The 22,435-nt window shown below is 44.8% G+C and overlaps 1 protein-coding gene across 9 annotated transcripts in view; it reads right to left on the reverse strand.

Moving 5' to 3' along the window:
• Positions 1-22,435, reverse strand: part of LOC308084897 (RNA-binding protein Musashi homolog 2) — a 286,257-nt gene that overhangs the window by 258,332 nt on the left and 5,490 nt on the right. For all 9 annotated transcript variants that reach the window (XM_080427872.1, XM_080427867.1, XM_080427865.1 and 6 more), the window contains exon 5: positions 20,531-20,572. In XM_080427872.1, the coding sequence (XP_080283998.1) occupies positions 20,531-20,572 (42 nt within the window). The remainder of the gene's footprint in view (positions 1-20,530; positions 20,573-22,435) is intronic.

The raw sequence follows: 22,435 nt of genomic DNA on the forward strand, positions 1-22,435 counted from the left end.
AATCTGTACGGTTATTTCAACCTATTAGATGCAGGTCGGTGGGGCATGCAGGTGATGCAGGGGTTAAGCTCCTGCCGACTGTGGAGACACAATTGACTAGCCTGTAAACCCTCCCTCCGGAAATCTCATTTCCATTTGATTTCAGGAGTGAGTCTGGCCTGATCGCCCATTCTGCAATATTGGCTGTGGGCTGGAGTTGGGCGGGAGTAATACCGTTGACTGACAACCCCTTCAGCCAATGATCGTTTTTCCCTTCAGCCAATCAGCAGTTCACCAGACTAATGTGACGCAACGGGACTTTTGAGACGGCCATGCCCAAAATAGGTTGCCTTATTCGGATACATGCGTGTCACTGCCCGCCCCTGCCGGTTCTCTAAATCTTTATTTTTAAATAGGGCTCTGTCATGATTAATTGACCACATATATGAAGTTAAACAACTAAATTCTATCAAACGATATCTTATAAGTAAATTCCGTGCCTCAAAATAAGAGTTTGAGAGCTTTTTGAACGTAAAAAAAACAGCGGAGAAAATAGCGGACAGAAAAGATGAAAGATTCGGAGGAGACACACGGGGTGGCTACACCCTCACCAGACCGAACAGTAGGGGCCAGCACTGACTGGAAGTCACATAGGGGGGGAATTGGCATAACAACTAAAATGAAAGGGGGGGGGATGGAGGAAATAAGGATACAGGTGGGTGGAAGTGGCATCAGTCTACCTAGAACATTCAACAGTGTACATGACTACTGCAGGCCTGAGTCATCAATCAGCCAGTCTGAGACACGCAGCCATTTCTAGCTACAGTTTCTAACATACTTCAAAAGAGTCCCCTTGGAGCCCCGCAGCACATCATAAATAACAGCAAGGAGAGAATGGAAATTTGAGGCACCATCTTTTGCAGTTTATCACTCCGCTCAAGTATTCTTTCCTTCCCTTCCCTTCCCTTCCCTCCCCTGTTCGCTCTCTCTTCCTCCCACACACTTCAGTCCATTCAAAGGCGCACTTTGCCTGACAGAGTGGAGAGATCGTTTATAAGCTGTGCTCTTTCAAAGTTAGATGACTAGCTGTAATTTGTGTTCCTGTGTTCATTAGGCGTCTGCTTGTGATGGACGCGGGCAGTATTAAAAACGCAAGACTATAAAGCCCCTAGACTTGCAAGTCATGCATATGTCTATGTCTATGCTAGGATCGCGAGGAGTGTGTTGTGTGTGTGTGTGTGTGTGTGTGTGTGTGTGTGTGTGTGTGTGTGTGTGTGTGTGTGTGTGTGTGTGTGTGTGTGTGTGTGTGTGTGTGTGTTGTGTGTGTGTGTTGTGTGTGTGTGTGTGTGTACACCTCGGTGCACACCGTGTATTCTTGTTCCATGTGCAGGCTATAAATCACCTGTCATTTACTGCCTTGGCGGAGCTATTCATCTATGCCATGTTGCTCAAAGCCCAACACTAAAGACAGTTTGCCTGCAGACTTGTTATACGTAAACATCAAAAGTCAGCCATTCAATGTTTTACCTTAAAAAAGTGGAAGAATAGACTACACTAGTCAACCAATTTACCAACCACAAAGAAAAGGGTACAAAAATGTAATTAAAAAAACGTAAAACGTTTGAGTGAAGCCCGCTCTCCTGCCTGTCATTTTTGTAGCTGCTGTCTGAGAATAGCTGTGCTCTCATCGTGTGGTCTGCTCTGAGAGGTAAAGACTTGTGTCTGAGATTGATTGCTACATTCACCACCAGAAGCTATACTGTGCAGAGATTTAGGAGGGGTGGTTGAGCACCCAATTTTGGGCAACCTGAGGTGACACCTCAGAACAGTCCCCACAAGTACGCACAAGAAAAATATTCTGTAGTCTCTCCGTCTACCTTTGTAGTGTATGTTATGGTCGGCAGGTAGACAGACAGACAGACAGACAGACAGACAGACAGACAGACAGACAGACAGACAGACAGGCAGGCAGGCAGAGACAGACGGGTGGGCAGGCTGACAGGCAGGCAGGCAGGCAGATCGACAGACAGACAGGCAGGCAGGCAGACAGACAGACAGACAGACAGGCAGGCAGGCAGACAGACAGACAGACAGACAGAGACAGAGGGGTGGGCAGGCTGACAGGCAGGCAGGCAGGCAGGCAGGCAGGCAGGCAGACAGACAGACAGACAGACAGACAGACAGACAGACAGACAGACAGACAGACAGACAGACAGACAGACAGACAGACAGACAGACAGACAGACAGACAGACAGACAGACAGACAGACAGACAGGCAGGCAGGCAGGCAGGCAGGCAGGTAGACAGGTAGGCAAGCAAGCAGGCTGCATATTATTTGAAGAAGTAACTTTATGTAGTACTTCATTTCAGCAAAGTGCCATCATTAGTGAATAATGAAACAGACCATTCCAGTGGAATGGCTGGGTTCTCCTGTATGTATATTCACTTTGTTAGAAAACAAGTCCCGTATTTCTCTTCTACTGCTGCATTCAGAACTGAGAAAGCACACGTGTTTTACCAAAAAAAAAACAGGGCAACTCTGCCAAATTATGTCTTTTGATAAAGAAAAATAGGAAATGGATATTCCAAGTTGATTGGATTGTTGCTCAGGGCTGGTAGCACACATCAGGACCTGCTCCGTCAGCCTCACAGAAATCCCATTTCATTATTAATCACCTGGCGTCCCTATGTTGGGCATGTCATTGTGAACAATTTTGCCTAAGATCTACAAGCTCACTACAAGCAACGCGATGCTGCGATGCGACGCGTAAGCTTGTAGATCGCTATTTTCGCGCGACACCATTATGCGAGGAAGCATACCATCGTGCTAAAGTGGTTAATCAAAAGCATTCTTGATGAATAGAGGCTTGAGGTGAAAGCGTCGCTAAAAGAGAAAAAGATGAATTCCACCAAGTGGAATGTGTTTTTCAGTGACTCCTCGTGCTTTTGATAACGTTGCCCCTGTGAACGCTGCAGCACCAAAGTTGTGTCCTGTCCTCGTTCGCAGGGTGCATCGATAGCCTCACCTCTGCTCTACACCAAGGTCGCCCTTCCGACCCCCCACCGCACCGCCCCCATGGCAGCTGTGGAAACAATGGAGACGCAGTGTTCTGTCGTTTAGTCAACAACACACACATGCTGCACAGCACAGCAGCATCTCTCTCACTTTCTCTCTCATGTGCAAAGGACTATTGGGTGACACTGTTCCAGAGTCACAGAGGTGAGTGTGTCTGCGCGCACGCGAGTGCCGTCCGTGCGTGTGGCAGGATGAATTAACACCTGCAATGAGAGAGAGTTCATAAAGAGAAGGGGTATGTGCTGTAGCAGAGATACAGCGTGCACGAGAGTGTCTGTGTTTATACAGGGGCACGTACTGTATGTGGATGTTAGAGGTGGGCGACCCGACCGAAACCCGCTGGGACCCATAAGTGCGGGCCGGGCTTGGGTCGGAGTCGGGCGCATATCTATAATTGATTCGAGTTACACCCAATATTTGGACTGGCGAAACGAATGGACTTTAAACACATTATAAAGGACTTTGCATCCAGAGGGACAAGGAAAATGGCTTTAGGTGCAGATTGACCTTGGTGTGTGTGTGTGTGTGTGTGTGTGTGTGTGTGTGTGTGTGTGTGTGTGTGTGTGTGTGTGTGTGTGTGTGTGTGTGTGTGTGTGTGTGTGTGTGTGTGTGAGAGAGAGAGTGTGAGTGTGAGCGTGTGTGTGCGTGTGTGTGTGTGTGTGTGCTGTAAGTCTCTTTCAGTTTAAACGTGTGTTCATGAGAGAGAGCACGCACATGCATTGATACATATGAGTAAAGCTGATTTGAGGAGGGCTCATTCACTGGACCGTTTCAGGTGTCCAGCTACAGTATCTGTGTGCAGCCCTGACTATGGTATATTCATTGAAGTCACTACATCTGGGTTTACTCTAGCATTCAACAACCTTGGACTGTATCAGCTGTTTGAGAGGCTGCGTGCACAATAATGCAATAGAGAGGAGCCTGTTAACCCTGTTAATGAATGAATTGATGCTGAAATGTAATGCTGAAATGAAATGTGATGAGAGCACAAGAGATGAAAATAACATTAGGTGAGCCATTTCTTTCCACATCAGAAGTGGGCCAGTCAAGACACACCAAACACCACCGTACACAGTAGTGATGTGCGGGTCGGGTTTTTTCATGACCCGCCCCGCCCCGCCACGGAACTCAACCCGCCTCAACCCGCCCCGCGAACCCATATATAAATCTATGGCTCAACCCGCCCCGCGACCTGTGGTGGGAAAAAAAGGATAATCATCATCATAATAGCTCAGATTTATATAGCGCTCTGTTAAGTACGCAAAGTCGCTTTAAATGTCTACAGTAGCACAACATAGCTAAATAAACAAGCATATTGTTCAAAATAGGTTTTTTTTGTTGTTTTTTTGCGTGTGAGAGCGGCTGACTCGCTCACCCTCAGCCCGCATAATTGCCCCTGAAATCCTGACTCGACCACCCCGCGCCGCGGGTTGACCCGCAGGTTACGGGTCGGCCCGCTCATCACTAGTACACAGCCAACAACCCCATACAGACCAAACAACGGCATACAAACCAAACAGCATCCATACACAGAAAACAGCCTCATACACGCAAAGCAGCACCATACACACCCAAATACCTATATATGCAGTACCTCGTTGTCATCAATATGACGCCAATTACTGACATCAAAGACTGGCCTGGACTCCATATTTGGACATGGCTGACATGGAACTCCATATATGGGCATAAAGGGGACACAGGCAGGCAGACAGATACAGAGATCTCCGTCCGTCTGACGAATGCAACGGGTAATCTGACAATTGGTACAAAGGATATTGCATAACCCCGAGGGGCATCGTTCCCAGTACCCATCGGCCTAGTTAATACAATGTTGAAAGTCAAATTGATCAACAGGTCTAGGAGTGGCTCATACAAAGATGGACATTCTTGAGAAATGGCCTAACATGTTTTAACCATTCTGTGCTGTGTTGTCCTACTGTATTCCTGCCATGTTCCATATACAAAATAACAAATCCTGTGGTGTGGGCTAGTGGGTTAGTAGCCTTAAAACAGGATGAAATGTCTCAGATTAAACTGTTTTGGGTCACAAAAAAAAAAATTTGAGAAGGAAAAAAGTCCCCAGCGACGAGTTTGAAAAGTGCTGAAGTAGGCCACGCTGATAAGACTGGAGTGAGGGAATAGCTGTTTATGAGAGCCTTGCAGATGTAAAGCAGGGTTACTGCAGGTTACAATACCACATTACTGCAGCACTGTCTATCATTGAGGTTACACCTTGTTCAGCACGGCAAAACATCTACAGTTAGTCCTTTACTCTCCTATAAAGTAAAGACATGTATACTGTATATCACATTTCAAAATATGCAAAGATATATATCTGAGGAGGCAAAATTGCATATTAAAATATATTAGGAGATTAGGAGAATATGGTTTTCAAAATATAGAATAAGTGTAAAGAATATTTGCAAAAATGCATGTCCAAGATCCTAAATATATTTTCAGTTAAGGATTTGGGCCAGTAACTCGTACTGTATTCAATGGACAATGAAGCTGCAGAGACAGGTACATGCACAGTGCACGGACACATACACAACAGGCAGAATCAAACACAAAAACAGACAGACTTAGTCGTCACCTCAGCAGCACTTTCCATGTGCAGTGACTGAGTGACTGAGTGAGTACATGAGTGTTTGTGAGAGAGAGAGAGAGAGTGAGAGAGAGAGAGAGAGAGTGAGACACAGAGACAGAGGGAGAGAGAGAGAGAGAGAGAGAGAGAGAGAGAGAGAGAGAGAGAGAGAGAGAGAGAGAGAGAGAGAGAGAGAGAGAGAGAGAGAGAGAGAGAGAGAGTGAGACACAGAGACAGAGGGAGAAAGAGAAAGAGAGAGGAGGGGGGTACCGGAGGCTGGGATCCAGCACCATAGCAACCTGGAGCCATAACATGGCACCACCGTAGGGAGTTGTCATTTACTCCTACGAGCCTCTGGCACTCTAGGTAAAGCCTATTGTTGCCTACCCCCATTCTCCTCCCTCTTCTCCTGAGGCTTATGACTTTAATTGCTTTTGTTGTCTTTGATGGAGAGAGAGAGAGAGAGAGAGAGAGAGAGAGAGAGAGAGAGAGAGAGAGAGAGAGAGAGAGAGAGAGAGAGAGAGCAGAGGGGCGCGTTGGAGGCAAAGTGCAGCTGATTTTTGCCCTCGTTCCATCCAGTCCCAACCCACTCTCCTGCCTCCTCTAACTGTGGCTGATTATAAAGTGCTTCACTTGGATCGAGACAAACAGGCCTCCTCGGGATTTTAGAGGAGACGAGACTGGCAGGCATTAACACCAAGCAGTCATACAGTCAAATAAAGCTGTCCGACCGAAACTCTTGAGTGCAATTTGGTCTGTTTCGTTTCAAGCGAGTGACTAGATTTTTACATAGTATATGACAGCTTATGGAAGCTATGGGGACCTAATTGGGTCATCAGACAAGTGGCTGCTATGGGGAGGTGTCACGGTCTGTAAGAAGACACATTTGTACTTCCTCAGGAAGTTCAACGCTTTTAATGAAGATAGGAAAACGACGTCACTGTTTTGAAAAGTATTTTATCAAATTGATTACAGCAACCTGAGCATCAAGGGCAAAAAAGGCACCCGAGCAATACTTTATAATGTGAAGGTTGCCGGCAAGGTGACAGGTGAGGTGTCCCACAAACCCATCTGATGGGTATCTTTGACCAGCAGATTTCTTTCCAGAATAAGGCTGGAAAATAATTACTGCATTACCGTGGTTATGTGATACATAACCGCAGATCATTATCACAATGTATGTATTCTTTTCTTTTTTTTGCTGTGAAAAATGTGTGTGTGATACAAAATGTACTCTTACCGTGAACACAATAAGAATTGTTTATTTATCATCATTGACTTTCTTCCATCCTATGTATGTATGTAAATTTAATTTCTAGAGAAATGAAACTTAGTTGTCCCTTCAGCTGCACAGGAGGGGGAGGAGTTAAGCCCCATACAGTATACAGTAACCTAGATTCTAAGCCAAGCCAAAAGTTACATCACATATTTTGGCACATTTTGGCTTTGAGCCAAATGACATGGGGCAGCGGGCAAATTCGGATGAGGCAAAAATGCTGCCGTTGTGAGAAAATCCGCTGCACGAAGAAATAAGTCTAATCTAAGATTGCATTAAAGGATTCTCTGCCATCACGAACAACGAGCAACAGCGAGCAAAGTCGTGAGCAAAGTTGCAAGCAACTTGGTTTCGGGTTGGTGGGATTTTTTCTTTCGTGATCATTTATTATTCCATTGTGTTGCGGCTAACTGCTGGGATACATTGCTTTTTCACCACGGTAATAAAAATGCCATACCATCACAGCCCTATTCCAGACCAACCCCCTCAAACTGACTTTGAGACTCTCATTGCTGGCTGTGGATTTAGAGTACACCCATTTAAGAGCAATAGGATGTGACTTTATAGGTCACTATAGGCTATGTTCTGTACATACTGTATATCTAGAGTATTTCTAAATGCTTTGTACTGTGTTGTTTTTATTTTGTGCTCCTGACTGCAAGCCAAGTTTCCCATCTGGGATAATAAAGTGACTGAACTGTGCTGAACTGAAGCACCATGCAAGGCACAAATCATCCCTTTCTTGGAAGCAGAACTGTCATACTGTACATGCATGCAGTGTGTGAGTATTATTTAATAGGTAGAGTCTCCTGAACTTCCAGTGTCATACCCACAATACATTGCACAAACAGCCAGACTAGAGCGGAGCTGATCTTACTTCAGGCACGGTATAACGTTGTGGTATACAGTAGGCATTAGGTAAGAGATGGTTCAGAATAGGTTTCGCATGGTTAGAGTCAGATCATCAGATCATTTGACCCCCTTTGGAGACAGCCGTCTTAAGAGCCCACCTCGCTATGCTTTTACTTAAAGCCACCTTTAAGTGCTTGTTGCATGCGGGTGGTAATTGCGCCATTCATCTTAGCAGCAACTAATTACTCTCAACAGCGTTTGTTATCCCGAGGAAAGCGCTGGTGATTGAGTGGGTTGCAGTGGGAGGCCATTTGTCGATGGAGGGAAGGAGTAGCTGTGAGGCTGGGCAGCAGGCCTACAGGCTATAAATTCCACTCAGCTCCTCAACATCATCTGTGCCGAGGCCGGGGACCCTGTTATATGTGTGTGGCAAGATTATAGAGCGCAGCCTCCCTGAGCTCCTGCAACACATTATTATGTCCAAGACCTAAAGCGCCACGGCATCTGGGCACCTCGGCTCTGTGTGAGAGAAATGCTAACAGCGTGCGGAGGTGAGAGGGAGAGAAGTGCTCTGCCTCTGTGGATGTCTAAAGTGCTGATATGCGTGTGCGTGTGTGTGTGTGTGTGTGTGTGTGTGTGTGTGTGTGTGTGTGTGGAGGGGGGGCTAGTGAAAGGATGCCTCATGCTGCCGATACCAGGGAAAATGAAACGCAGCTAGTCCAACAGGAGTGACAAGTACGTAGCACAGGACTTTCTGTCCGTGTGAACCCAGTGGTCAAAAACCATAGCCCCCCCAAGTCTCATCTTTTCTCCAGCCTCAGCCCTTCCTCTCCATTAGCCTGTCAACTGTGTCTCTCTCAATCTACAATCCTTCCTTCTGATGTACCACTTACTGCCCTGCAGAGGAACAACACTGTCAGAATGAGTCCCTTCCTCCCTTCAGGCCTCTGAGAGCTGTCAGAAGGCCATCTGAGGACTGTTTAGGTTCAGGGCCTGGGATTCTACAGCGAGGTAACCTCCTCAGATGTCCAGACGAGGATCCAGAATGTTCCTCCGGCTGAGTCAACTGGGTTCACTCTGTCCTCAGCTCCCTTGTTCTTCCCCCAAAGCCTCTGCCTGGGAGTCCACAGCACAGCTGGGTCGAGCAACCGGCGCTGTTCATCCCAGATCAGCGAGTGAGCGAACAACAACACGATTAAAATTAACTTGGAGCGGGGTTGTGGCAGCCGACTGACCTTCCATTTGTCCCATACACGGGTACTTAACCCATTCAGGCCGAGAAAGCATCTGTCATTTTAAGATTTCTTTGGCTATTCAAAAATAGCAGATATACAAGCTCATAGCGCGGCACCGATTTTTTTTTTTTTATCATGAAAATGTGTGCTAATCTTTGAATATCTGTTTTTCCGTAGCGAACATTTTGAACTCTGTTACAACTTCTGGGGGGTCCCTGGAACAAGATATTTTGAGATGGGGGTCCGCGGCCAAAATTCATATCATTTTGGGGGTCCTTGACATGAAAATGTTTGAGAACCACTGATTATTAGCAACACATATATATTTTTTTAAACTAGGATTTAGAAGACATTTGTAGAATCCCCCCAGAAGCAAAGATTTGAGTTAAAAATGTTTGCTTTAAAAAAATATATATATTCAAAGATTTGCTAAAGTTTTCACGATTTATCAAAAATAGCAGATCTACAAGCTCATAGCGCGGCACCGAGTGCCGCGCTATGAGCTTGTAGATCTGCTATTTTTGAATATCCAAATAAATCTTAAAATGACACAGATGCGTTCTCGGTCTTAACGGGTTAAAAAGGGGCCTTCTGAGCCAAAACAGAACCCAATGACGCCATCCATCCACACGCTACAGGATCAACTCAAGGATTTTAGCCTGCAGTTTTGAGACCTGTTCCATCAATGAAAGTATAAGGGGAGGGATGATTTTTCCTTATTTATATTCATTTTCTTGGGATGCAGGTACAGCAAAATTGCAGCAATTACATATTTTCATAATGTGTGTGTGTGTGTGGGGGTGTGGTGGGGGGGGGGAGTAGCCTAGCAGCAAACTATTCCTTACCTACGTTTTAGCTTCTATTTCACAGCTTCAGTGCTAACCGCTCTTGATCGGAACACTCTGAAATCGGTGTCTCTCTGTAAATCACCATTGGTGAATCAGTCTCCTAGTTCAAAGAGCAATGTCGTGCACATCCAGTACTTCACTGGTCCAGGACAAAATAAGGTGATCCCCATGATGAAGGCCAGGTTGTTTGGCCCGAAAAACGTTGTGTACCTACCTGACTGTTATTGCACAGTAAACGTTTTTCGGAGCTACAAGCTGTGTGCCGATGTTTCTTCCCTTTACTGAATCAGTCTCCTATTCTTCGTTATAGAGAGAGAGAGCTGCAGACAGAATCCTCTGGATTACATTAAGATCAGAGTCTTGGCTGACTCACGCCAAGCCTTCATCTCTACACTGAACTGGTTTAGATCATATATTATAAATATGTCAGTTATAGTTTTAGGGTAGACTTCTTCATTCCAATTTTTGCGGAGTCTTTATAATTATTGATCATAATCATAATGAGGTTTGTCCTTCATAACACTTGTTCAGTGCAAATCATCAGCACATTGAAATGTGTTCCTCAGAGGTGGCGGGAAACAATTGAAATATACAAGCAAAGAATATGAAACGAAAAATGTATAATACAAATACAAGCAGCGTCTCAGTGAGCTCAGTGACGTTGTTTGGAAATAACAAAACTGGACCTGTCGCATGCAAACAAAGACTGGCGAGAAAATACAGTCTCCCCCATCACCTATTGGGAATGGATTCAAACAACACTGTACAATTACAAAACCCACACAGATGTGACAGCAAAAATAAACATGGAGAGAAAAGCAGCAAGAGGCAGTTGAACAGTGACCAGGGCCTGGACTGAAAGAGAGAGGATGGGGGGGAGAGAGAGAGAGAGAGAGAGAGAGAGAGAGAGAGAGAGAGAGAGAGAGAGATATGAAAGCGAAGGGCCGAGGAGCTCTTAATGGGCCTGCTGGAGTGAAAGAGAGAGGCAGAGGCACTGTGTGTGTGTCTGTCCTCTCTTCCTCTCTGCCAGTAATCCCTCACTGCTCGAGAAAAACGGCCTCTAAATTTAGCATCAGATTTATCATGCAGCAGGCAAAGCTGCAGCAAACGACAGAGAGAGAGAGAGAGAGAGTGAGAGAGAGAGCATGAGAAAGAGAGAGAGAGAGAGAGCATGTGTGAAAGGAAAAAGCGCTTGACACAGACAGTGAGAGAGAGCGAGAGAGAGAAAGAGAGAGAGAGAGAGAGAGCGCGAGAGAGAAAGCGGAGGGAGGAGACAGAAGGGGTTGGGGCGGGAGCTGACAGTTAGAGGGCCGTCCGTCACAAGGGCCGTTCAGGACCAATAAGAAGCCTCATCTGTGAGTGACAGACACCAGTGCAGACCGGCATGCAGCTGGAATGAACACTGAACACACACACACGTACATGGAGGGTTGATGGAGGGATGAATTAATTAAGAGAACAGTGGGTAAAAGAAGCCACCCATTCAGTTAGGGTGATTTGTTTCACCTTCACATTACAGGTTGGCTGTACATTATCTCTTAAAATCATATCATATCAGATAACTGGATCTGTCTGTGTAGTTAGTGTGTGTGTGTGTGTGTGTGTGTGTGTGTGTGTGTGTGTGTGTGTGTGTGTGTGTGTGTGTGTGTGTGTGTGTGTGTGTGTGTGTGTGTGTGTGTGTGGGTGTGTGTGTGTGTGTGTGTGTGTGTGTGTGTGTGTGTGTGTGTGTGTAGCCCCAGTGCAGAGCTTCAGTTGAAGAACAGTCAGTTGAGGACAGTAGCTCCGTGAATCAGCCTGGATTTCCAAGACAACGCACAAAAATCTCATCTCTTCAGGCGTCTGCTCTAGAACTGCTAACTTGATCAGACAACTAGCAAGAGGGATAACATTTGGGACTGGAGTAGCCAGCAATGTCACAGGGAGCCAACACAGTAAGTGACATGCGCAAAAATAATGTTTACCGAATCACACTTGAGGCTCTTTGCAGCATGCCATGCGTCCCCTCTCTCGTGCCTTTCCTGTCTCTCTGCTCACATCTAAATAAAGCAGAAATGCAAAACAAACTAAAACAATAATGTCAGCCTGACCGATTTTGAGATTTTTGAAGTCGATAATCTTTGCTCAGGAAGCTCTCAGAAGGAACTGTTGGCTCTCAGCAGTTCTGCCAATAGAGGTCGCCACAAATGTGCACAGTTGCAACATCTGGCGTACAAACTCTTTTGCCCCCCAGCTTCCTCATGTCCTGACGGCTGCACCTGACGACTGACACTGGGTAGGCCTGGGTCTGCAACCCGGCCTGACAGAGACCCTTTCTAGTTATTTTTAAAAACACTGCACAGAAGGAATAGCATGTCAGTGTTGATAACTTAGTGGATTTGGATTTGCATGTATGATTTGCATTCCATTAGATGGAATTTATTGTGCAACATTGCAGGAAATCAATATTAAAACTATAAAAAATATAATTAATTAAATCTGCAAACACTATACAATACCTACGCCTCTCTGGATTGGTTATAAAGAATTCAACCCAGGACATTGCGGCTTAGGAAGTAAGGGCAATAACCAGTTGAGAGACCAGACTCCCACTCATTCTGACAGTTGACACACTAAGATATCTCCCCCTCTCTTTTGGTAGCTAAGCTCACACCTTAAAGTCAACGGCTGAGTGGTGACAGAGGATCAGTGTAGTTAAAATGTATGACCTCAATAAGGCACCTAAACTTCATTTTAAATAGCGGTGATAAATATGTGATCACAACACAGACAAAAGTTGAGCAAATGGCAGTCTGCATACTCAGCAACCATTAAAATAAGTGATGTTATGCCAGCATACAACAGATGATAAGTGATAAATCCAAAAGGGTCTGATTTCATTCCAAAAACTACAAAACCTTTCAGGTTCTTTTATTTCCTCCCAGCCGCATTAAGATTAAGTTATCAGAGCCTCAGTGTTGTTGGCTTGTTTCAGCGCTGACTGGTCACTCATCATACGCCTACCAGATAAGCTGCCATATACTGCAGGAAAACCAGCTGCTTTAGAAGTTGCAACTTGAATCAAAACACTTACACAAGATACCCCGCAAATTCAAGACGGTAAAAGCCCTGAATGTGCTTTTCCCAACCATCAAACTTTTGGTTGGCTCTTTACAACAGAAGAAGGAAGCGCGGCATGGTTCTGATATCTCAGACGACAGGTCCTTAGTAGGACAGGTGAATATATTACAAAACAGAATCCAGGAAGTCTTGCTTGATATATAGTCCCCAAGTGATGCAGAAAACCATGGAAAGGGGGGGTCTAAGGCACTCAGTCTTCAGGTGAAAAATAAATTATTTATGAATGTATTCTTTGAGCATAGGCAACTAAACAGACCGCCTATCAACTCTCTTCTTCATCAGGTTTGGTTTGGCTCCCTTGAGACATTAGTAAAAAGTCAAAATAAAAATAAAACACTGTTAACAATGGAATATAACTGGGAGAAAGGGGGTGACTGCCCTCAGAAGAGAACGAGTGTCTCCTCACTTCGTCTCAGATGGAGAGACAGCCAATGTGGGAGACAATGAATGAAAAAAAGAACGAAAAAATGTCAGTGGCTCCCAAAGCCGGTTTGTCACTCAGTAATAACCTGTCTGCATTTTGACGGCAGTTCTTAGTCTGACAGCCACATGGCTCCCACTGTTGTGTACAACGCTGTTCCAATTTCTTACTGTTTTGGGCCGGGAGAAAGCGAGATGCTGAGGATGAGTTGATAAAGGGGAGGAAAAGGGCGAGACGGTGTTAAAACAATGGAGTAGCAAATTGATTGTGACTGCTACATGCCAGAGTGTGCATACAAAGCAGAGTGGAGAAAAGGGCCTACATGCAGATGCTGTGCTAATTGGTGCAGGGAAACAGCTGCAGAGTTATCCTTAAATGCACACACACACACACACACACACACACACACACAACCTGGCTTAAAACTTGCAAGTCTCTGAGTTTTGCTGACCGGGTTCCCTTGACCATTTTGTTCATTAGTTCAAGATGTGAGTAGAAGATTGGTTTACAATGGAACAATAGCACAGCTCATAATAACCAATGATACAGAACTGAGGCTCAAATCCAACTGGATGCTGGATCCTCGGTGATCAATTCACAAGACCTCTCTGTAGCTTCTACTTCCACTTCCTCTATGATGTGGTTCAAGCAAGGTACTTTCAAATCATCCATACACCTGCAGCCCTGCTGGCTCCTACATCCGACAAGAGCCTGATCAAAGAAGGGCTTATGCCTGCGTGTCTGCATGCTGTTTGAAGCAGCAGACGTGAATTCGAGTGGGCGAAACAAGCACAGGGCAGAGGCTACGCTTTCTTCCTCGCAGAGACTAAAGACAGTAGGAGAAGCACTTTTCGTGCTGTGAAAAGAGGGGGGCTTTGTCTTCGCTTTAGCCCCATCTGCTCACTTGGTCCCCTCATTAATGTCACTCAACATTGGGACACTGGTGGGCTGGCCGCCGCGCCCCCTCCAGCATGTCCTGTCCTCTAGCCTGGTCCTCTCCCGCTGTCTGCTGGTCCAACGTCAGAGCCTGCAGTGTGACCCCGGAGGTCGGGGTTCAGTAAAGCCAGGCCATCCAGACACAGTCAGTCGGTGTGGACCACATTGAGACAGAAGTTGCCATGTTTTTTGCTAAGGGGACAGATTTGGAGACTGGTCGGCGGAAATTAATAAAGCATCTGCGAAACAATTGTACCGGTTAATCGACTGCCCACATAATGGCAACACCATGGGTTTCAAATCTCAGATTCAGGTCCTGTGTTGTATGTCCCCTCACCTTCCCTACACTTTACTTCAGTGGATTTCAAACTTTTTCTGCCCAAGGCACACCAATGCACAAGTAAAATTGTGCATTGGGGAAATACAAAACTAAAATAGTGTATTAATAATAATAATTGAAATTTTAAATGTTCCCCTATAATGACATGTCCAAAGAATTTTTTAATATAGACTTACTAACATGGTAAATTAAAGAAATAATAAATGTGTATACTGTAAATGATATTGTTGTATTGCAATAATAATGTGTAGTTGTCACAAAATCCCAAGGCACGCCGCGACTTGTCCTTCAGCTCTGGCCCAAGGGCGCAGTGAGGCTACGAACACGTGACTGCAGGGCTTTTCCAACGTTTACTGGCTTGGATGTACGGAAGGTCCAAGTACAGTAAAGTCTCCAAAACAGGGAAGGACTCTCCAGCTGCGAGGACAGGATTGCTGTGCTTAACACTAAAGTTCCCCTAAGAACAACGTTCTTGAAACGAGAGCCATCAAAGAACGCCTGTGTAGGAGCAGGAAAAAGATGTCTCTCCGTGTTTCTAACCTTTCATGTGTCTGCATCAAACATCTGCATGGAGCACAACGCACACAATACCGGATGAACTTCTGAAAACATCAAGGGAACATAGAAGAATCGAGCCTCCTTGTCCTGTTGTATTTTGTCAGCAGAGAGGAAGGAGTCGCACCTGCTGTAAAAACACTGATGGGCAAGAGTGGGGGCCTTTTTCCAAGATGTCAACAATAGAAGATGGCTGCAACCAATGAGAGAGGAAGACAGAGAGAACTGAGAAGGATAAACAGACAGGGAGAGAGAGAGAGAGAGAGAGAGAGAGAGAGAGAGAGAGAGAGAGAGAGAGAGAGAGAGGAGAGGAGAGAAATAGAGAGAGAGAGAGAGAGAGAGAGAGAGAGAGAGAGAGAGAGAGAGAGAAGGTTTGCCGAGTTCTTAATTGGTGTCGGAGTGCTAGGCCACACAAGAGACTGAAAACTGGCTTCTTGGACTAACGCCTCTGCCACAAAGCTAGCAATGTGTGTGTGCGCACATGAGAGAGAGAGAGAGAGAGAGAGAGTGAAAGAAAAGCAAGAAATGAGAGATAGAGAGAGAGAGAGAGAGAGAGAGAGAGAGAGAGAGAGAGAGAGAGAGAGAGAGAGAGAGAGAGAGAGAGAGAGAGAGAGAAGAGTGAATGTGAGAGAAGAGAAAGAGAGAAAGGGGAGAGAGGTTATGTGAGAAATAGAGAGAAGGTTGGGGGGGGGTGAACACTTCACACAACCTCACCTTTGGACTTCATTAAAAACTTGGCCTGGAGTTTTCACACTCGACAACACACTTCACCTCCCCTACCAGCAGCAACACCCTCCAGCCTGGCCCCGGCCCCAGCTCCATCCCTGCTTGTCTAAGCCGGTTGCCTCTTGCTAGGTGCACTGTGCTTTCACACCAGTGTAGAGCAGAGGGAGGGAGGGGGGGGATGCAAGGTTGCATGTAAAAGGCAAAACTGTCAACTCGATTCCCGCAGAGACCCTCGCGCCTACTCCTGCTTCCATAGCACGCACCCAACATGCCACAAAACACAAACAAGACACGTGTGTGTGTGTGTGTGTGTGTGTGTGTGTGTGTGTGTGTGTGTGTGTGTGTGTGTGTGTGTGTGTGTGTACATTAAGGCAGGCAGTCTTCCCAAGTCCCTGTGTTTTTTTTTTGTTTTTTTTTTGGGGGGGTGGGGGGGGTGGCAGTCAGACAGCGGGTGGGTGGGGTGAGGTAGGCGGGGTGCTGCAGAGTGCTGCCGTGCACGAGGAGGCTGTTTTGACAGTTCTCATGGCAGTAAATGCCAAAGCGTCTCCACTCAGGCAGGATGCGCGTGTGTTAGCAGGGGGAACTGAAGGATCCCATTATACTGAACCACTCAACCCTCAGTCTCTCCTCTGCCTCGCCCTCCCCCCGGCCCACCCACACACAGTTTGATAGGCCTTCACCTTCCTTTGGTGAACAACTGCAATCTGCTGATCGCTGCTGGCAACAAAAAAAATATCTGAAAACGTCCAAACACCAGGCAGTCTTTGGGCTGCGGATCACTTCGAGATGACTGATTGGGCTGAGGCCCTTGTGTCTCCAACACGAACTGTCAAGACGCAACATTAAGAACGTACAAAGAAAAACACATAGGACAGCAAACCAAATGGTAATCAGAATGTCAAGCGTCTAAGCAATATAATGATAAAGCACAACCGAGTGTCAGTGCCTACGCAGCACGCAGCCACACTCCAAAACTTGTCATTCACGGCTTTGAAGTAAGCAACAAATATATCTGCAAGCCTTCATAACTGTTCAAAAATATCTGCAGATGCATGATTCATGACCTCGTTCTAAACTATTTGCAGCACTGAGAGAACTGACGGTTAACCACTTACAAACCTATACAATTAGTTGCGTAAATTTACTTTCATACTTTCATCGTATTGAGTGCATATGGTAAAACTGAACATTTAAGAAGGAAGAACTTTTCAGAAGGTCAGCATTTCTGTATAATAAATCATTTTTTTGTTTGGTCTTAAGTAGATTTAGACTTTTTAGATACTTTTCTTTTTTCTTTTTCCATAATGTGCCATAATCATCAAGATCAAAAGGCTTGAAATATTTTACTTTCCGTGTAATGAATCTAGAATATATGAAAGTCTCACCTTTTGAATAACATTACGGAAATAAATGAACTTTTCCACAACGTTCAGATTTTTGGGATTGCGCATGTATATGTCCAAACCAAGATGCTGTGAACAGCGGTGCAGCATGTGTGTCCATGCATATAATACTAGCATTTGGAAAAGTTGCCAATTAGAACAAATTTTACATCATAGCACGCTAAAGAGACAGCCTTTTGTTAATGGGATTGGGATTTATCTTTCAGGTGCAAAAATATACAACAGCTAATCATTTCAGTCGATACTGAGTATGAATTGATTGTTTGAACAAACATTTTAATCAAAAGTCCAATTGGTCTTCAAAGACCTAGTAGTAATAGGTGGAAACTTGTATTTCTCCAACAGAAGCCCTCTCTCTCACTTTGGTTATGGGCGATGCTATCCATCTGCTTCCAATCACAAGACTTGAACCAACACAACAGGTTTCCACTCAGGCATCAATCACGGGACAAATCCAAATTCAATAACTTCTATCTACTCTCTAAGCGACTGAAACGGAAAAGATTACTTATAGCTTGGAGATGCAGCCATTAAAGCCTTATTGTTCATACATTAAACACCAGCTTTAATTTTTTTTTTTTTTATGTTTTATAAAAATAAATAAATCAGTCTTGAAAGACAAACCCAAGGAACAGTAACACATGGAGAAATAAGGCAGAAAATCACATTGAATAAACAGACTACACCACTGATAGGGACATGCTGTGAAGAAGTATGTGGTTTGAGAAATAAAAAGCGGAAAATCAAACTCCTTCGAATTTTGCCTTAACTTCCTGGTATCCAACATTAAACATTGAGGCACACACATTCTGACATAGCTCTTAAAACAACATTTAGAGGAGCGCAGGTAATTGCCCCTGAGGACGATAGCCATAATGGTTTAGTAGGTTAAAAATAAACCCTGGCACTTCTGTTCCTTTCACTTTTCCGAGGTGCCGGGAAATCAGGCAACCGCAGCTGAGCTCCGTGATGGAAGGCTGCTTGTTTGACGATTCCACACCAGTGTTCCTCCAAATATGGAGCCAGATGCAAACATAATGCCACATGATTGGAGGCAAAGGTAGGCCAACATTTGCATAAAACGCTATTATTGGGCGCTTGGCTTAACACAAAGCAAACACCTAAGGGCTGTGTTCTTGCTGCTGCTGAGAACTGCCTGATTTAATGCCCCCATTCATCTAGAGCTGGAGCAGGAGCCAGGAAACAGCATTAGGCCCCAGGCCCCACGGCCTGGGCCAGAATGCTCTGTGCACTGAGAGTGAGTGAGTGAGTGAGTGAGTGAATGAGTGAGTGAATGAGAGTGTGTGTGTGTGTGTGTGTGTGTGTGTGTGTGTGTGTGTGTGTGTGTGTGTGTGTGTGTGTGTGTGTGTGTGTGTGTGTGTGTGTGTGTGTGTGTGTGTGTGTGTGTGTGTGTGTGTGTGTGTGTGTGTACACATGTGGACAGACAGCGGGAGGGAGAGAGAGAAAGAGAAAGTGACTGTGTCATTTCTCCTCCAGTGATTGTCCAGTCTGGACAGAGTGGGGGAAAACTTCTTCATTTCCATTAGCTGGACAAGTGGCTCCATGGCCACCTGCCACCCTTGCAGGCACTCTCTCATGTACCACTCTAAGGGCTACATGATGGCAGCTTCTCTCTCTTACACACACACACACACACACACACACGTATGTATGCGTTGCGCACACAGAGATGCACATGCATTCACTTGTAAAAACAAATCAGTCTCTCACACACACACACACACACACACACACACACACACACACACAGTAGCCGAGTGCAAGGTAAATGTCTATATTGGGAAATGGACAACACATAAAAACCGCAGTCGAGTTCCTGACCGCTGCTGTACAAAGTGAGTCAGAATAAACCTAGGGGACTTGACCATTTGCCCTCATGGAACAATTCATAAATTATACATATCCTGGCTGCCCAGCCCCCTGCAAAGCTGTTCGCTCTTCCTTAAATCCTGTTGCTGCCAGCTTCTTTGACAAGATACATTTCCCACTCAGGGCTAGAAACAAATAGAACTTGCTTTCTGCACTAATGAGCCTGCCCTTAAGAACCAGGTCCAAAAGACAACTGCAGGTACTGTTTAACCTTCAACAATTCTCCACAGTGTCATTGCTCTGCACTTTCCCGAGAACAGCTACTTTATACTGTAGTTCCCATCCGCAGAGATTGGCTGTCTGTTACACCCCCACCCCCACACACAAACATGCTCTCTCTCTCTCTCTCACTCACACACACACACACACACACACACACACACACACACACACACACACACACACACACACACACACACACACACACACACACACACACACACACACACACACACACACACACACACACACACACACACACACACACACCCCTTTATAGTTGTGGATGTCCTTGAGTCAAATTCATGTTTATTCAAATAATGAATGCAAGGGGCGATCTTTTCTTCCCCGCCAAGTGCAGCCGACAGAGCAGAAAATATCAAAGCTTTGTCGAGATCTGCCAAATAGCGCAGCATATGCTCGCACACTGACAACACATGCACAGGAGAGGGATGGGAAGGCCTTTGGTATTTTCAGACTTCCAGACTAATGACACTGTCACCAACTGTGCACCCGAAAACTGCCAGTGCGGACCTTAACAAGCACGTTTTGAAAGAGAAGTGGGAGAGATACTATCAGGAAAACATATTCCTCGCTGGTACTCAATTATACAGCGATACCCAACCTTAAGAGAGCATGTGCTTTGGCTTTTAGCCGTAGCAGCCCTGCCAATTCACTGTTTGAAATCTGAACTGCCAAGGTAACAATGCCTTTCTTTGTGTGACAAAGCAAGTAAAATTCCACAATCCATTTCGAGTAGAAAACAACTATGCATGATTTACTGCTACGTGTATGCTCACTCAAGCTGATCAAATTCCATCACATCTCAAAAGTTCCCTGGGTGTTAATGTAGGGCCTAATGGAAAGCACTTTATTTGACAAATAAAATGTAAGAATATTCAGCCCATCTAATCTATTCATCCTTCGAGGTGTTCAGAAAGTAGGCCGTCTCCTCCACAACAAACCAGGTACACGTACAGGCCGACACAGATGCAATACTTTTTGCCTTTATGGAGGAAATGTGAAACCCTGGGGCCTCACCATGACACAGCACAGGAAGTCAACTTACCTTGGGTTGAGCGCGTCTAGGAAAGGCAACTTTAGGGTCAATCTGGTGGACGGATAAAGTAGAGAAAGTTGAAAGAGAAGAGGGGGGCAGGAAAGAATGATGTAGGGATGAGAGAGTGCAAATAAAGAGAAGAGGAGTGGGTGAGAGAGGGAGGGAGGGGAAGGGAGAGAAAGAGAGGAAGTCAGACATTATCAAAATGGTAGGATTCTATCTTAACATGTAGGCTGGTTATCTCTTAAATATAACGTTTGAATAAACAGGAAATGCCAGGAAATGTATCAACACTCTCTGTACTCTACTACTAACATTCTAATACTAATCTGACGAAGAGAATAGACAATACACCCACAATACAGACCAGGTTCTCACAGTCTGCACAAAGAACTACCTTGTATTGATTTGAAGAACATGATATTGATCTATGCCCTCAGGGAGATTTGATGAGGGAGTGCACAAATTATTAAATGCATTCCAGTAGTTAAATATAGATTTCACAGAACATTTATGTGACCAGCTTTGTATACTTTGTGCAATTTAACTTAAAAAAAAAAAAAACGTAATTGTAATAACTTAATGTTATTACATTGTTCTCTCACATCAATTATTCTGTTCTAAATGTATATTTAGCTTAGGATGGCAAGAGCTTTGTGAACGAACGCAAAAATAAATAAATAAATAACAGGGAGGTAGAACAGGGGAATTGATTTGCAAGCTATCACGTAATCAGATATTCAAAGAGAAGAGCATTTGGTGTAACAGGGGGGCTCAGTGATCAGGTTTGAGTTTGTGTGTCGTTGGTTACACTCTGTCAATGAGTGTGCGATTTCACTGCTTCTCTGTATAGTTAATCAATGTTCCCATTAAAGATGGTTGATAACATCTAGAGCTACCAGCTATTTACTGTCACCCAATCACAGGGCCATTCCACACAACTTCAAATTAAACCTTTTCATAACGGCGAGGGGGTCAATAAAGCAGCAGTGATTTACAAATTACACTGACAGAGAGCTAATTAACATTTATGTTCTACTTGCTTTTAAGAACTTATTATTGAAACAAAATTGCAGTCGCAGCACTACACAAAGAAAACCCCTGATTGATAGGGAGAAATGCAAGATCCTGCTACTGCATACAATAATTTTCTCAACCATTCACAATGTATTGAATAAGTCTTTCATGCCATTCAAGGCGAAACAATGTGCTGTCCTGGAAAACTGCCTTTCCATTTAAAGGCAAATACAGCTGACCAAAATCATATGGAGCCTTTGTTCACAACTATGGATTTCCAATATTTGGATCATGCAAGATTGCAACCTTGCATGGCTTTAGGTGACTGAAGAGAAGCAGGTATATTCTAGCTGCATCTACGGCGTTAAAGCAGCAAATGTTAATTGGCATACACTATTCTAGCTGAATACAATGAGGCCTAATACAAAAGAAAGTGACGGAACATTTGTAGCGACATCGCAGTGATAATTCACTGCTTAGCAGAGAGCTTGCTTTTGTGGGCTGCAGAACGGCAGATTTGCACCTCATCAAATAATGACAAGGGGAAGGACAATGCATTGCTGCCATGTCAAAAGTCAAAACTAACGACTAAAAAAAATAGAGAGAAGGACATTTTTAAGTGCAGTTTAGAAAGGCACTAACAGTAAAGTAATGATGGGTCGGCCCAATAGAGTGCCTTTTGATATTTTACTGTAGAAAAGTATGATTTGAGAAATTATTGCAGGTGTGGCGGGGGGGGTAATTTCCAAATGGAAGTTAATTTCCACTGGCACTGAAAATGTATTTAAAAGAAGCTCTAACAAAACAGTGCCTTCATCCGAACACATGTGATATTGCCAATGAGGCAGAATGCAGCAGCACTAACATCCACTCCTGTGGAGAGAAAAAAGAAAAAAG

This window comes from Gymnoscopelus braueri, assembly GCF_963280865.1.
Source record: "Gymnoscopelus braueri genome assembly, chromosome: 5".
Lineage (NCBI taxonomy): Eukaryota > Metazoa > Chordata > Actinopteri > Myctophiformes > Myctophidae > Gymnoscopelus > Gymnoscopelus braueri.